This window comes from Hemiscyllium ocellatum, chromosome 8 (genome assembly GCF_020745735.1).
Source record: "Hemiscyllium ocellatum isolate sHemOce1 chromosome 8, sHemOce1.pat.X.cur, whole genome shotgun sequence".
NCBI classification, from domain to species: Eukaryota; Metazoa; Chordata; class Chondrichthyes; order Orectolobiformes; family Hemiscylliidae; genus Hemiscyllium; species Hemiscyllium ocellatum.
The window spans coordinates 66590950-66604520 of NC_083408.1; the positions used below are offsets into that span (position 1 = coordinate 66590950).

At 39.5% G+C, this 13571-nt stretch overlaps 1 protein-coding gene across 1 annotated transcript in view; it reads left to right on the top strand.

Moving 5' to 3' along the window:
• Positions 1–13571, top strand: part of exoc5 (exocyst complex component 5) — an 81828-nt gene that overhangs the window by 38123 nt on the left and 30134 nt on the right. Inside the window, exons 6-10 of the mRNA XM_060829126.1 lie at positions 231–259; positions 1218–1327; positions 8471–8515; positions 8688–8828; positions 12160–12242. Coding sequence (XP_060685109.1) covers positions 231–259; positions 1218–1327; positions 8471–8515; positions 8688–8828; positions 12160–12242 — 408 coding nt within the window. The remainder of the gene's footprint in view (positions 1–230; positions 260–1217; positions 1328–8470; positions 8516–8687; positions 8829–12159; positions 12243–13571) is intronic.

Sequence of the window (13571 nt, forward strand, 5' to 3'; positions counted from 1 at the left end):
GAGATCATGACTTTGTTTTAAATGTGTGAATTAAAGATAAGGAGATCAGTTATGGATCCAAATTTTAATTTTTGAGTATGTAGATCTTATTGTCATTTATAGATTATACATGCATGTATCATAAATAGCTCTTCAGTGTTCTGCAGACATCCAGATATTGAATAAAGAGTAAAGGATATGACTTGCGCTTTTGCGATGTATCTTAAACTAATGTTTTTTTTCACCCCTAGGTTTGCAGAAGTGAAGTCAAAAATTGCAAGTGAGTTATTTTGACTTTTTTTGTTGCTATTACAGAAAACCTCAATTGGCATGTTCTAAAATATGGTTCACCATTGTTCTGCCAGCATGTCTTAAGAAATGTTAAAGTACAATAATAGATTGATGACAAATTGGGGACATGTCCAACTGTTTTAAAACAAATTGGTTTGCAAATCTCTGGTAAAAACAATGACTGCAAATGCTGGAAACCAGATTCTGGATTAGTGGTGCTGGAAGCGCACAGCAGTTCAGGCAGCATCTGAGGAGCAGTGAAATCGACGTTTCGGGCAAAAGCCCTTCATCAGGAATAAAGGCAGAGAGCCTGAAGCGTGGTGAGATAAGCTAGAGGAGGGTGGGGGGGAGAAAGTAGCATAGAGTTCAGTAGGTGAGTGGGGGAGGGGATGAAGATGATAGGTCGGGGGCGGGGGAGGGTGGAGTGGATAGGTGGAAAAGAAGATAGGCAGGTAGGACAAGTCATGGGGACAATGCTGAGCTGGAAGTTTGGAACTAGGGTGAGGTGGGGGAAGGGGAAATGAGGAAACTGTTGAAGTCCACATTGATGCCCTAGGGTTGAAGTGTTCCGAGGCAGAAGATGAGGCATTTTCCTCCAGGTGTCTGGTGGTGAGGGAGCGGCGGTGAAGGAGACCCAGGACCTCCATGTCCTCGGCAGAGTGGGAGCGGGAGTTGAAATGTTGGGCCACAGGGCGGTGTGGTTGATTGGTGCGGGTGTCCCAGAGATGTTCCCTAAAGTGCTGTGCTAGGAGGCGTCGGTCTCCCCAATGTAGAGACGACCGCATCTGGAGCAATGGATACAATATCAAGTTACAATTGATGGAACTTGCATGTTTTGGCCATTTTTTATCTGTCTAAAGTCTGAATTTGCTACCCCTTTTAATGATTTTATAATTATTAGATCTTGAGTACCAAGTAAAGTAAAATGTGGTTTGTGATCTCTGTAGGTAAATATCATGACTTGGAATGCCAGTTGATTCAGGAATTTACAAATGCACAGAGAAGAGGTGAAATTTCCAGGATGCGTGAGGTTGCAGCAGTTTTACTTCATTTTAAGGTATTCATTTTATCCGTGTCCACTGAACCCTCATTCTGCGGAGCAGAAAGTTGAAACTTAAAAATCTATGCAGTGTTGAAATTCAACAGATACTTTTTACTTTATCAACATGTCTACTTTATATTTGTTGAAATATCTTAAGTGATTTATTTGTGTCAGTAATTAGCATCCATCAGGCTTTGCATATTACACATCCGTGATGTGTCGGTGTCTCATTCTCTTTTTCTCTCTCCTCCTCTCTCTTTCCTTCATTTCATTGCTTGGAATCTCGTCAACTGTGACTGCTCAAACTGCATCAGTTTATTCTTTAATGCAGCTTGCAATGTCACAACTGGCAAAAGTAATGACCTCAAGCATAAATGTTTGAGACCAAATTAAACTTGGTAAAAGCATTAAAAGATGCACATAGGTAAAGTTATTTGAGATGATTTGATGTGTGTAACATTATTTTCTCTTCATACTTGGAACTTGGAGAAGCAAACAAAATCAATGGGAAAAAGCAATTAGGAAATCTTTTGAGTGCCTTGTAACTAAGTTAGCGATTTCATTTCGATGCCTCCTTTTGCCTTTTTGCTGCAATTCTGTATTCCACTGAGTTCACATCCAGAATCCTCAACTGCTCCTCATATGATAAACCCTTCACTTCTGTGATCATTCTGTAAACTTCCTATGTAACACTTCCAAAGCCAGCACATCCATCCTTCAATATGGGGCCCAAAACTGCTCATTATTCCAAATGTGCTCTGTCCAGAGCCTCACTAGTATATCTGTTCTCTGTGGAAATCAGTGTGAACATTGTTTGCCTTTCTTACTGCCAACTGAACCTGCATGGTAATCTTAAGACAATCCTGAACTTGAACTGCCAAGTCACTTTATGCTTCAGATTTCCAAAGTGTCTCCCTGTTTAATCTATGCCTTTATTTTTCCCATTAAAGTGCTGAATCTTGCACTTAATCCCATCTGCCACTTCTTTGCCCACGCTTCCAGCCTTCTGCACCTTCCCACTTCCTGACACTACCTGTCTGTCCACCAGTCTTTGTGTCATCAGCAAACTTAGCAACAATGCCCTCCATTCCTTTGTCCAGTGGGTTAATATATAATGTAAATAGTTGTGTTCCCAACACTGAACAATCCGAAACTCCTCCAGTGACCAGTTGTCATCCCGAAGAGAGCATCTTTATTCCCATTCTGCCAGTCAGGAACTTCTCTTTCCATGCCAGTACCTTGCCCCAATGGAATGGGCTCTTATCTTCTGTATGGCGTCTTGTTAAAAGTCCTTTGGCATGATTTCGCTGCACTTTGGATGCTGCCTGAACTGCTGTGCTCTTCCAGCACCACTGATCCAGAATCTGGTTTCCAGCATCTGCAGTCATTGTTTTTACCTAATCCAAATAGATCGTTTGTCTAACTTGTTACCTCCTTCAAAGAATCTTAATAGATTGATGAAGCTGCACTGACCTAACCCTATTTTACCAAGCATTTTAAGTCATAGAGTCACAGATGTATAGCACGGAAACAGACTTTTCTGTCCAACTCGTCCATGCCGATCAGTTTTCCCAACCCAATCTAGTCCCACCTGCCAGCACCTGGCCCTTATCCCTCCAAATCCTTCCTGTTCATATACCAATCTAGATGTCTTTTAAATGTTGCAATTGTACTAGCCTCCACCACTTCCTCTGGCAGCTCATTACATATACGTACCACCCTCTGTGTGAAAGAACTACCCCTTAGGTCTCTTTTGTATCTTTCCCCTCTCATGCTAAACCTACGCCCTCTCATTCTGGACTCCCTTCATAATTTTGTAAACCTCTGTAAGGTCACCCCTCAGTCTCCCAACACTCCAGGGAAAACAGCTCTAGCCTATTCAACCTCTCCCTATAGGTCAAATCCACCAACCCTGGCAACATCCTTGTAAATCTTTTCTGAACCCTTTCAAATTTCACAACATCTTTCCGATACGAAGGAGACCAGAATTGCACACGATATTCCAACAGTGGCCTAACCAATGTCCTGTACAGCTGCAACATGATCTCCTAACTCCTGTACTCAATACTCTGACCAATAAAGGAAAGCATACCAATAGCTTTCTTCACTATCCTATCTACCTGCAATTCCACTTTCAAGGAGCTATGAACTTCCACTCCAAGGTCTCTTTGTTCAGCAACACTCCCAAGGACTTTACCATTAAGTGTACAAGTCCTGCTAAGATTTGCTTTCCCAAAATGCTGCATCTAGCATTTATCTAAGTTGAACTCCATCTGCCAGTTCCAACTCATTGGCCCATCTGATCAAGATCCTGTTGTAATCTGTGGTAACCTCCTCCAATACACTTTCAAGGTGCATTGGAGGTCCACTACACCTCCAATTTTGGTGTAATCTGCAAACTTATTAACTACTTATTATCCTCAAATCCAAATCATTTATATAAATGATGAAACATAGTGGACCCAGCACCGATCCTTGTGGCACTCCACTGGTCACAGGCCTCCAGTCTGGAAAACAGCCCTCCACCACCTTTGAGCCAGTTCTGTATCCAAATGGCTAGTTCTCCCTACATTCCATGACATCCAACTTTGCTAACCAGTCTCCCACGGGGAATCTTGTCGAATGCCTCACTGAAGTCCATATAGGTCACATCTTCTGCTCTGCCCTCATCAATCCTGAGTTTTTTTTTGAGGAAGTAACAATGAAGTTTGTGAGACATGATTTCCCTTGCACAAAGCCATGTTGACTATCCATAATCTGCCTTTCCAAATACATGTGCATCCTATCCGTCAGGATTCCCTCCAATAACTTGCCCACCACTGACGTCAGGCTCACTGGTCGATAGTTCCCTGGCTTGTTCTTGCCACCTTATACAGTGGCACCATGTTAGCCAACCTCCAATCTTTCCACACCTCACCTGTGACTATCGATGATACAAATACTTTAGCAAGAGGCGCAGCAATCATTTCCCTAGCTTTCCACGGTTCTAGGGTACACCTGTTCAGGTCCTGGGGATTTATCCACTTTTTTGCGTTTCAAGACTTCCAGTATTTCCTCCTCTGTAATATGGACATTTTTCGAGATCTATTTCCCTGCAGTCTATATCTTCCATCCTTTTCCACAGTAAGTACTGATGCAAAATACTCGTTTAGTATCTCCCCCATCTGCAGCTCTACGCAAAGGCTGCTTTGCTGATCTTTGAGGGGCCCTATTCTCTCCCTACTTACCCTTTCATCCTTAATGTATTTCTAAAAACACTTTGGATTCTCCTTAACTCTATTTGCCAAAGCTATCTCATGTCCCCTTTTTGCCCTCCTGATTTCTCTGTCAATACCTGACATGCTTCCTTCTTTTTCTTAACCAAACCCTCAATCTCTTTAGTCATCCAGTATTCCCTATACCTGTCAGCCTTTCCTTTCACCCGAACGGGAGTATAATGTCTTTGGACTCTTGTTATCTAATTTCTGAAGGTTTCCCATTTTCTAGCCTTCCCTTTATTTACGAACATCTACCTTCAATCAGCTTTCGAACGTTCTTGCCTAATACCGTCAAAATTGTCCTTTCTCCAATTTAGAACTTCAACTTTTAGATCTGATCTATCCTTTTCCATCAGTATTTTAAAACTAAGAGAATTAAGGTTGCTGGCCCCAAAGTGCACCCCCACTGACACCTCAGTCACCTGCCCTGCTTATTTCCCAAGAGTAGGTCAAGTTTTGCATCTTCTCTCGTAGGTACATCCTCATACTGAATCAGAAAATTTTCTTGAATGCATTTAACAAATTTCTCTCCATCTAAACCTTTAACACTATGGCAGTCCCAGTCTATGTTTGGAAAGTTAAAATCCCCTACCATAACTACCTTATTATTCTTAGAGATAGCTGAGATCTCCTTACAAATTTGTTTGACTATTCCGGGGTCTATAATACAATCCCAATAAGGTGATCATCCCTTTCTTATTTCTCAGTTCAACCCAAATAGCTTCCCTAGATGTATTTCTGGGAATATCCTCCCTCAGCTCAGCTGTAATGCTATCCCTTATCATAAATGCCGCTCCCCTTCCTCTCTTGCCTCCCTTTCTGTCCTTCCTGTAGCATTTCTATTGTAGAACATTAAGCTGCCAGTTCTGGCTATCCCTGAGCCACGTTTCTGTAATTGCTATGATATCCCAGTCCCGTGTTCCTAACCATGCCCTGAGTTCATCTGTCTTCCCCTTGCATTGAAATAAATGCAGTTTAATTAATCAGTCCTACCTTGTTCTCTGCTTTGTTCCTGCCTGCCCTGACTGTTTGACTTGCTTTTGTTCTCAATTGTCTCAGATTGATCTCTTTCTTCACTATTCCCCGGGTCCCACCCCCACCTTACTAGTTTAAATCCTCCTGAGCAGCTCTAGCAAATCTCCCTGCCAGTATATTAGTCCCCTTCCAATTTAGGTGCAATCAGTCCTTCTTGTACAGGTCACTTCTACCCCAAAAGAGCTTCCAGTGATCCAAACTGTGGACCCTTCTCCCATACACCAGCTCCTCAACCATGCATTCATCTGCTCTACCCTCCTATTCCTGCCCTCACTGGCTCATCACACCGGGAATAATCCAGCTATTATTACTCTCGAAGACCTCCTTTTTAAATTCCTCCTTAACTCTCTGTACTCTCCCTTCAGAATCTCAACCTTTTCCCTTCCTATGTCGTTGGTTCCAATGTGTACAATGATGTCCTGCTGGCCCCTCTTCGCCCTTTAGATCATTCCACACTCTCTCTGACATCCTTGATTGCGGCACCAGGGAAACAACACACCTTTTGAATTTTTGCGCCTGGCCACAGAAATGTCTGTCTGTACCTTGGACCAGAGAGTCCCCTAACACAATCAATCTCTTGGGACCTGACATATCCCTCGTTGCATTAGAGCCAGTCTCAATACCAGAAACTTGGCTGTTCGTGCTACGTTCCCCTGAGAATCCATCACCCCCTACATTTTCCAAAACAGCATACTTGTTTGAAATGGGGATAACCACAGAAGACTCCTGTACCACCTGCCTACCTTTCTTACCTTTCCTGGAGTTAACCCATCTATGTGACTATATCTGTGACTTTACCTCCTCCTCATAACTGCCATCTATCATGTCCCCTTGCTGTTGTAAATTCCCCATTGTCTCTAACTGTCTCTCCAACCAATCCATTTGATCTGATAGAATTCGCAACCAAGGGCATTTATTGCAGATATAGTCCTCAGTAACACTTAAAATCTCCTAAGCTCCCACATCCTACCAGAAGAGCATATCACTCGACTGAAGGCCATTTTTGCTTCTTTCAATCTACAGACCCAGAAAATAGCAGAGTCTTATTCCTCTACAAAACACTACTCCAGGTTAAATTAATTATTATGGCTGACATTTTTAAGTTTAATCAAGAGACATATCTCAATATAGCATACAATCAAGAAAGAACTCACTCTACTCACTACTGCAGACTTACTGCAAGGCCACGCTTAAAATATTCACTTATCTGTTTCTGTGCTGTGACCTCTCCCAAATAGGTTCCTACAAGATTAGTTGGGAAATTTCCCAGATGCACTCCAATGTCCAGTGATACATAAATTCAAACAGCAAAGGCAGTAACTGTGCAGGTTCGCTGCTGTTATAAGTACTCTGCAATCTCACCCTTAGTCATGGGCTCTACAGTCTTAGCAGTCACCAAGATCAGGCTAACTGGCCTGTAGTTTCCTATTTTCTGCCTCCCTCCCCTTAAACTCGAGTGTTACATTAACCATTTTCCAGGCCCCTTGGAACTTCCCTGACTCAGTGATTCCTGAAACAACATCAATAATGCCTCAACAATCACCTTCAAAAATCTGCCGTGTAGTCCACCTTCAAGCCTTTGAACTTCCCAGCCCCTTGTTCTCAGTGATAGCCATTACCCTCCCCTCTGTCCTCTAACTCTTTTGAAGTTCTGGTATGTTGCTGGTGTCTTCAACTGTGGAAAAACTGATGCAAAAATCCCTCTTTGTTTCCTATGCCATTCCTTTGTCCCCATTAATACTTATCCAGCCTTATTTTCCAGCAGTCCAATGCCTACTTTTGCCTCTTAGTTTTCTGACAAAACTCTTACTACCTTCTATTATTTTACTCGCTAGCTTATCTCATATTTCATCTTCTACCCCTTATTGTTTTTTTAGTTGTCCTGTGCTGGTTTTTAAAAGCTTGCCACTAATGTTCACCATAATGTGTGCCTTTTCTTTGCTTTTATGTTGTCCCTGACTACTTTTGTCAGCCATCGTTGTCTCATCCTCCCTTTAACTATGTTTCTTTTTCTATAAATATCTGTACTTTGAGATTTGATTTCTGTATGTATCTCAACTGTTTCAGTCACAAGTTTTCATGTTTCTGTTCTTAATTTGTCTCAATTTCATTTCCTTGCCACTCTCTCTTCAGACTCTTACTGATTTAATTTACTCCATTTGCTTAAATATCATGACTACTACACTTCCCTAACTACTTCAGTGTCTATCATATTAATTTCAGTCTCCTCTGTCTCTTATCTGATTCAGCCTTACCCGTGTTTCAAACTTTTCATTCCCTCTCACTTACCTGTTTGTGTCAGACTTTGATATCTGTTTAAAAGCAACAAACTGTGGATGCTGGAACTGCTGGCATCTGTAAAGAGAGAGAGTCAATGCTTCAAGTCTAATATGACCTTTCTTTGGGAAGAAGAATTGTACTGGACTTGAAATGTTAACTCGGTTTCTCTCTCTCCACAGACGTTGCCACACCTGGCGGATTTCTCCAGCATTTTGTTTTTATTTGAGGTTTACTTCAAATTTATAAAAGACAAAATTCCTGCAGTTGAAATTGTGAAATAGGGAATGAAAGAAGCGCTCAGTGGATCAGGCAGCATTAGGAGAAGAGAAAAAAGTGTGTATGTATGTAATGAGGGGGAGCGAGATGGGAAGTGTGAGAGATACATATTAGTAGGTGCTGCTAAAATATGGATATAGTGTTCACAATGCATTTTTAAAAAATAAAAAATGAGAAGATATTTGTTCTTCATTGGAAGCTATGACAATCAAACACTAAGAATCTGATTCTTTAAATAGAATATTTGCTTTACAATTTAATCTCCTCTTCATTTACACTTATTAAAATATACAATTTATCTTTTTTCCAGGGGTATGCTCACTGTGTGGATGTGTATATAAAACAGTGCCAGGAGGTAATCTGTTTTAAGTCCTCTTTTTGTGTGTAATTGTTTCTGTTTCGTTGTATTAAATGTCCAACAGTTTTATTTATATACATACAAAATGTGTTCTTGAAGCTCTGACTATGTTTGCTGTAATACTGTAATCTTTTGATTTTGTAGTGTAGTTAAATTCTTGTCTGTGCAGGTTTCATATTTCAGGAATGATTTATTTGAAGATACAGCCACGTTATGCCAACGAGTAAATAAAGAAGTTCGTGAAGTCTTCAGCAGCCCAGAGAATGTGATGGCCAAACTGATACAAAACATTTTTGAAATTAAACTTCAGGTAAAGGGATTACTATTGCAGATAAAATTTCATGTTCTTTAACGAGGGAAAATCCAAGCAGTTTGACTTTCTACTCGTGGTTCAGTGAATGCATAGAAAGGGGATGATTACTTTGGCTATCTGCATAGTCAACTCCTCTAGTTTCATTCACCTGCCTTTTCCTCATCTGATGTTTTCTCACTCCACATTTATTCATTCTCTTTTTGAAATTTCAATTAATTTTACCTCCATTTCCTTCTCTGGTAGTGATTTCTGGATCTTCACAACTTAATTTTTACAAGTTTTTCCTCATGCCAGATGAAGGGCTTTTGACTTAAACGTTGATTTTCCTGCTGCTCAGATGCTGCCTGACCTGCTGTGCTTTACCAGCACCACTCTAATCTTGACTCGAATCTCCCGCATCTGCAGTACCCACCTCTGCCCTGTATGTATCTGTGTCTTTTATTTTTCGATTCTTCTGGCAGTGAAAACTGCTTTTCTCTACTGTAGCCACAGCTCCTTCAGTTTTGAACATTTCTTAGTCTTCTGTTCTCTGAAGGAAACCACCTTCAATCTATCTTCAAATTGTGCATTCTTCATAAAATGCGGAGTCCCAAACTGGATGCAGCATATCAGTTGAAGTTGAACCAGTATTTTAAGCAAGTTTATCATAACATTCTTGTTGCACTCTTATTTGTAAAGCTTGAAATCCTGCACATTTTTTTTCGTTGCTTCCTCTCATGTTCTGTCATCTTCAAAGAATTTGCATATTAAGCCAACTTCTTTTCACTCTTTTAGCATTGAAACCTTTCTCTTGTGTTGCTCCTCCTTTTTCCTATCAAAATTAGTCACAATACACTTCATTGTGTTAAATCCCATTTAGAATTTTGACTGCCATTTCAACTCTTGAAGTTTAGGTCTATCACCCAAACAGTTCATCTTAATTTTAATGATCTGCAAATGTGTGCTTTCTACACTAAAATTTAGTTTATTACTGTACATGAAGAGGAGCGGTATCCTAAAATGAGCCCATTGGGGATTCCTTTCTATACTTTCCTGCAGTCTGAATAAAACATTGACTGTTTATCTTTCCAGTTGATTAGCCGGTTTTATTTCCGTACTGCTATTGCACTACTTACTCTCGGAACTTTAACATTACTGATGGATCAGTTTTGTGATGCTTTATGAAATACTTTTGAAAGTCCATGCACACTACATCAATTTCATTAGCTTGTCAACCATGCCATTTGTTTTTTTTTTGATGTATATGAGCCCTTTATTGCCTTGAGTGCTGTTATACCAGGAAAAATAATTTAATTTAAGGCACCAACCCAATGACAGCAATAAATCATTACTTAACTTAGGTTTTGTAAGATGATCTTTCGACTGCATGTCTGTACCATATCAAGAATATACAGTTCCTCTTTAATAACATCTCTGTTCTTTCCTTGCCTGAGTACATTGCTACAAAAACCCTCATGCATGGCTTTGCTATCTTTAGGCTTGAGTCTTGCAACGTTGCTCTGGCTGACCTCCATCCTCCCACCCTATGTAAGTTTTGAGGTCATGCTAATCTGTTCTGCCCATTTGTAACTCTCAGCAAATCTCATTCACTGATCAAACTCACTAACCTATACTGGCCCCCTTTCTAGCAGTGCGTCTGTTTTAAATCTCATTGCTGATCTCAAATCCCTTTAGGGCTTCACTCTTCCATATAAGTTTTTGCTTACAACTACAGTCAGTTCTGCTATAACACCTGTTTCTTGGCTTTTGGCTTTAACGCAGTTGAAAACTTTAGACTGTTGTTTGTAGAATGTGAGCTTTTATTACCTGTATAGATTCCTGAAGAAGGGCTTATGCCCGAAACGTCGATTCTCCTGCTCCTCGGATGCTGCCTGGCCTGCTGTGTTTTTCCAGCACCACATTTTTCAACTCTGGTCTCCAGCATCTGCAGTCCTCACTTTCTCCTAGGTTATAATGCGATTCAGGCCTGATTAGTTCAAATGGGGTGGCTATTGCGAATTTTCTTAATGGGCGATCACATTATCAGAACTGACTGTCTTGAAAGTTTCTGTTCCCCAGTCCGCTGCTGTAAATCCTTGGTTTTTATAATTGCACCACTCGAAGTGGTCATGTCTTAAGTTGTCTAGGCCCGAAGCTTCTGAATTCACTGTTTAATCCTTCTTGCATCTCTCATTTTCCACTTTTGTCGTCTTTTAAAATGCTGTTAGAAACCATCCCTACGATGAAACTCATAGTCACCAGTCCGAATTTTGTTTAAAAGTGCACTTCTCAAGTGGCTTGGTATGTTTTATTGTGTGAAAGCAGCAATTTATATGAATGTTGGCTATTGTTTAGCTTAATTTGGAAAGAATATTCATTTAATTTTTTTGATAGGAACTCTGATAGAACTTTAGTTTTCATTTTGTCACTCCAACTTACTTTAACTTCTTTGTCATATTAAATTAAATGCCATAATAACAACCTTTTTACAAATCTTTAATGTAGCAACATATCCCAATGGTTTACAGGAGTGATTTTCAGTATTTGAAAAATTGACAATGAAATAGGGACAAGTGACCAACAGTTTGGCTAAGAATAGGTTTTAAGGAGTGTCTATAACAGTGGACTGACTTAAGACTGACAGAAGTTTGGATGACCTCCAGTTTTCAAGAATATAATATGGAGGCTGAACAGGAGTGTGTTGGAATAGTCAAGACTGAAGGCAACAGAAGTTTGGGTGAGGGTTTCAACTAAGGCAGTAGTGAAAATCAGCTAGCAATTGGTGATCTTGCTGAATGAGAAGATATGGGATCAGAACCTGATGCAAGGTCAAATAAAATGCCAAGGTTGTGAATTGTCAGAGATCATGGAATGGTGTTTGTGTTGAGGATCAAACACTGGCTCCTACTTTATGACAGTGTCTTATACTCGCTGTGCTTAATGCATGCCATTTAACTATGTTTTCTCACAAATCTGTTTTTTAAAAGATGGATGTGCTACAGTTTAAAAACAGTAAATATCAAACAACTTATAAATTCAGCCTTGGAATCTTGATCTTTTGAGCCAATTCTCTTGTGACACATAGCCAGCCCTTGCTTGTTCTGACTTCCTGATTTATCATGATTATCATTAAGGAGTTTAATTTGTTTTTAAAATGTAAATTCACCATTATGAACATTTTGCTAGTGTTTGTGATTGCATTTTAATATTTCTACTGCAGAGGTGATTGTTCGCTGGGTACTTTCACCAGCGATGTGACTGCTGCAGTCAGATTATTGTCACTAACTGTTAGCAGATTCAATATTCAAATTGAGTGCTAGAAACTATTGTCCATTCTATGTCTGTTTAGAGTTTTATCCGAGATCGATTAGAAGAATGTAAAAAATCTGATGCAGAAGAATACCTAAAGAATCTGTACGATCTGTATACAAGGTAAGATGTTACCAGCAATGCCATCTTTTAACTCTAAGAAACTCCTTCTGTTTCACACCCTGTAACCAGCATTGATAGATCATTTTAAAAAAAGTTTGAAGTCTCAGTCATTGGAATTCATATTTTAATTTCTTGAAGTCAATGTGTATAATGGGGAGCGATATGAGGGTTAGGGAGGAGGTGAGTTATTAATCACTCTGTATCAATCTACATTTAGTTTTTATAGAGTAACAACTTACAAAATATTTAATTTCATTTTGATTTGAATTACAATTTGCCAATGACAAGATTTATCTACTGTATTTGTTGACATGAACAGAATTTTCCTTTTTTCTCGTCTTGTAATTTGTGAGCAGTTGTTTCAGCTACAGTGAGAATATTCACTTTCTAAACACTCATTTGATCTGTATAATGAATATTTCTTAATGTGCAATATTTGTATCATATTATTATTTTCAAGGTGATTATGTGGGAAGTAAGCTCATAATTTGTCATGGCAGTTTCTCTATTACATATTTAATCAAACCAATCCATAAACTTTCAATGTGCAAGGAAATAAATAACTTATTTTCTGTCTGTTGTAGAAAGTTATCTTAAAACTATTTCCCTTGTGCCCTTTTTTAGAAAATAACCAGTAACCATTTTTCTGCATACAATGATTTGGTTAAGACGTTTTGTTCCTGGAACGATCTAAGTTCTTGAGCATTCAGAGTGAAAAATCCCAGAATTTAAAAAGCAAATGTCTTTTGCAGTCGGTGTTTTCCATCAATGGATGGAATTACACTGTAGCTAGGAGTCAAGGTCTGACTATATAAAAAGAGCACAACATGATAAAGAGTGGATTAAGAGAATTATTTGAAAGATGAAAGGAAATATACTGATAATTGACTTTCAGCAACATAAATACCTCCTCTTACGTGTGGTTGAAATAAGGCTCTACCATTGAAAACTTTAAAACAGTGTAGCCAGGGGACTGAGAGGATGCATGGTGGTTGAGAGGAGAATTTATTGTAAAGCTTAAAAGAATAGAAAAAAGGGATAAAGTGGTAAATATGAACTACATCCTGAGCTCTCCTCAGCAGAGTGGGTTGTGTTTGAGACCTCAATTCCCTTGTAATGGCCAGTATGTTGCACATTGGTTCTTTCCTGGCATGGGTGGCTTAACATTTGTATTGTATTTCTTATACACCAACTCTGAAATTCAGTCCCTCTTAGGTAACAGGTAATTAGGTCTCAAGTCCAGTTCCTCAAATATAGTAAAAAAAAAACCGAAGAATTGCAATACTGACATGAAGACACTGACCTAATTAAAGTAAACATTAAGCAACT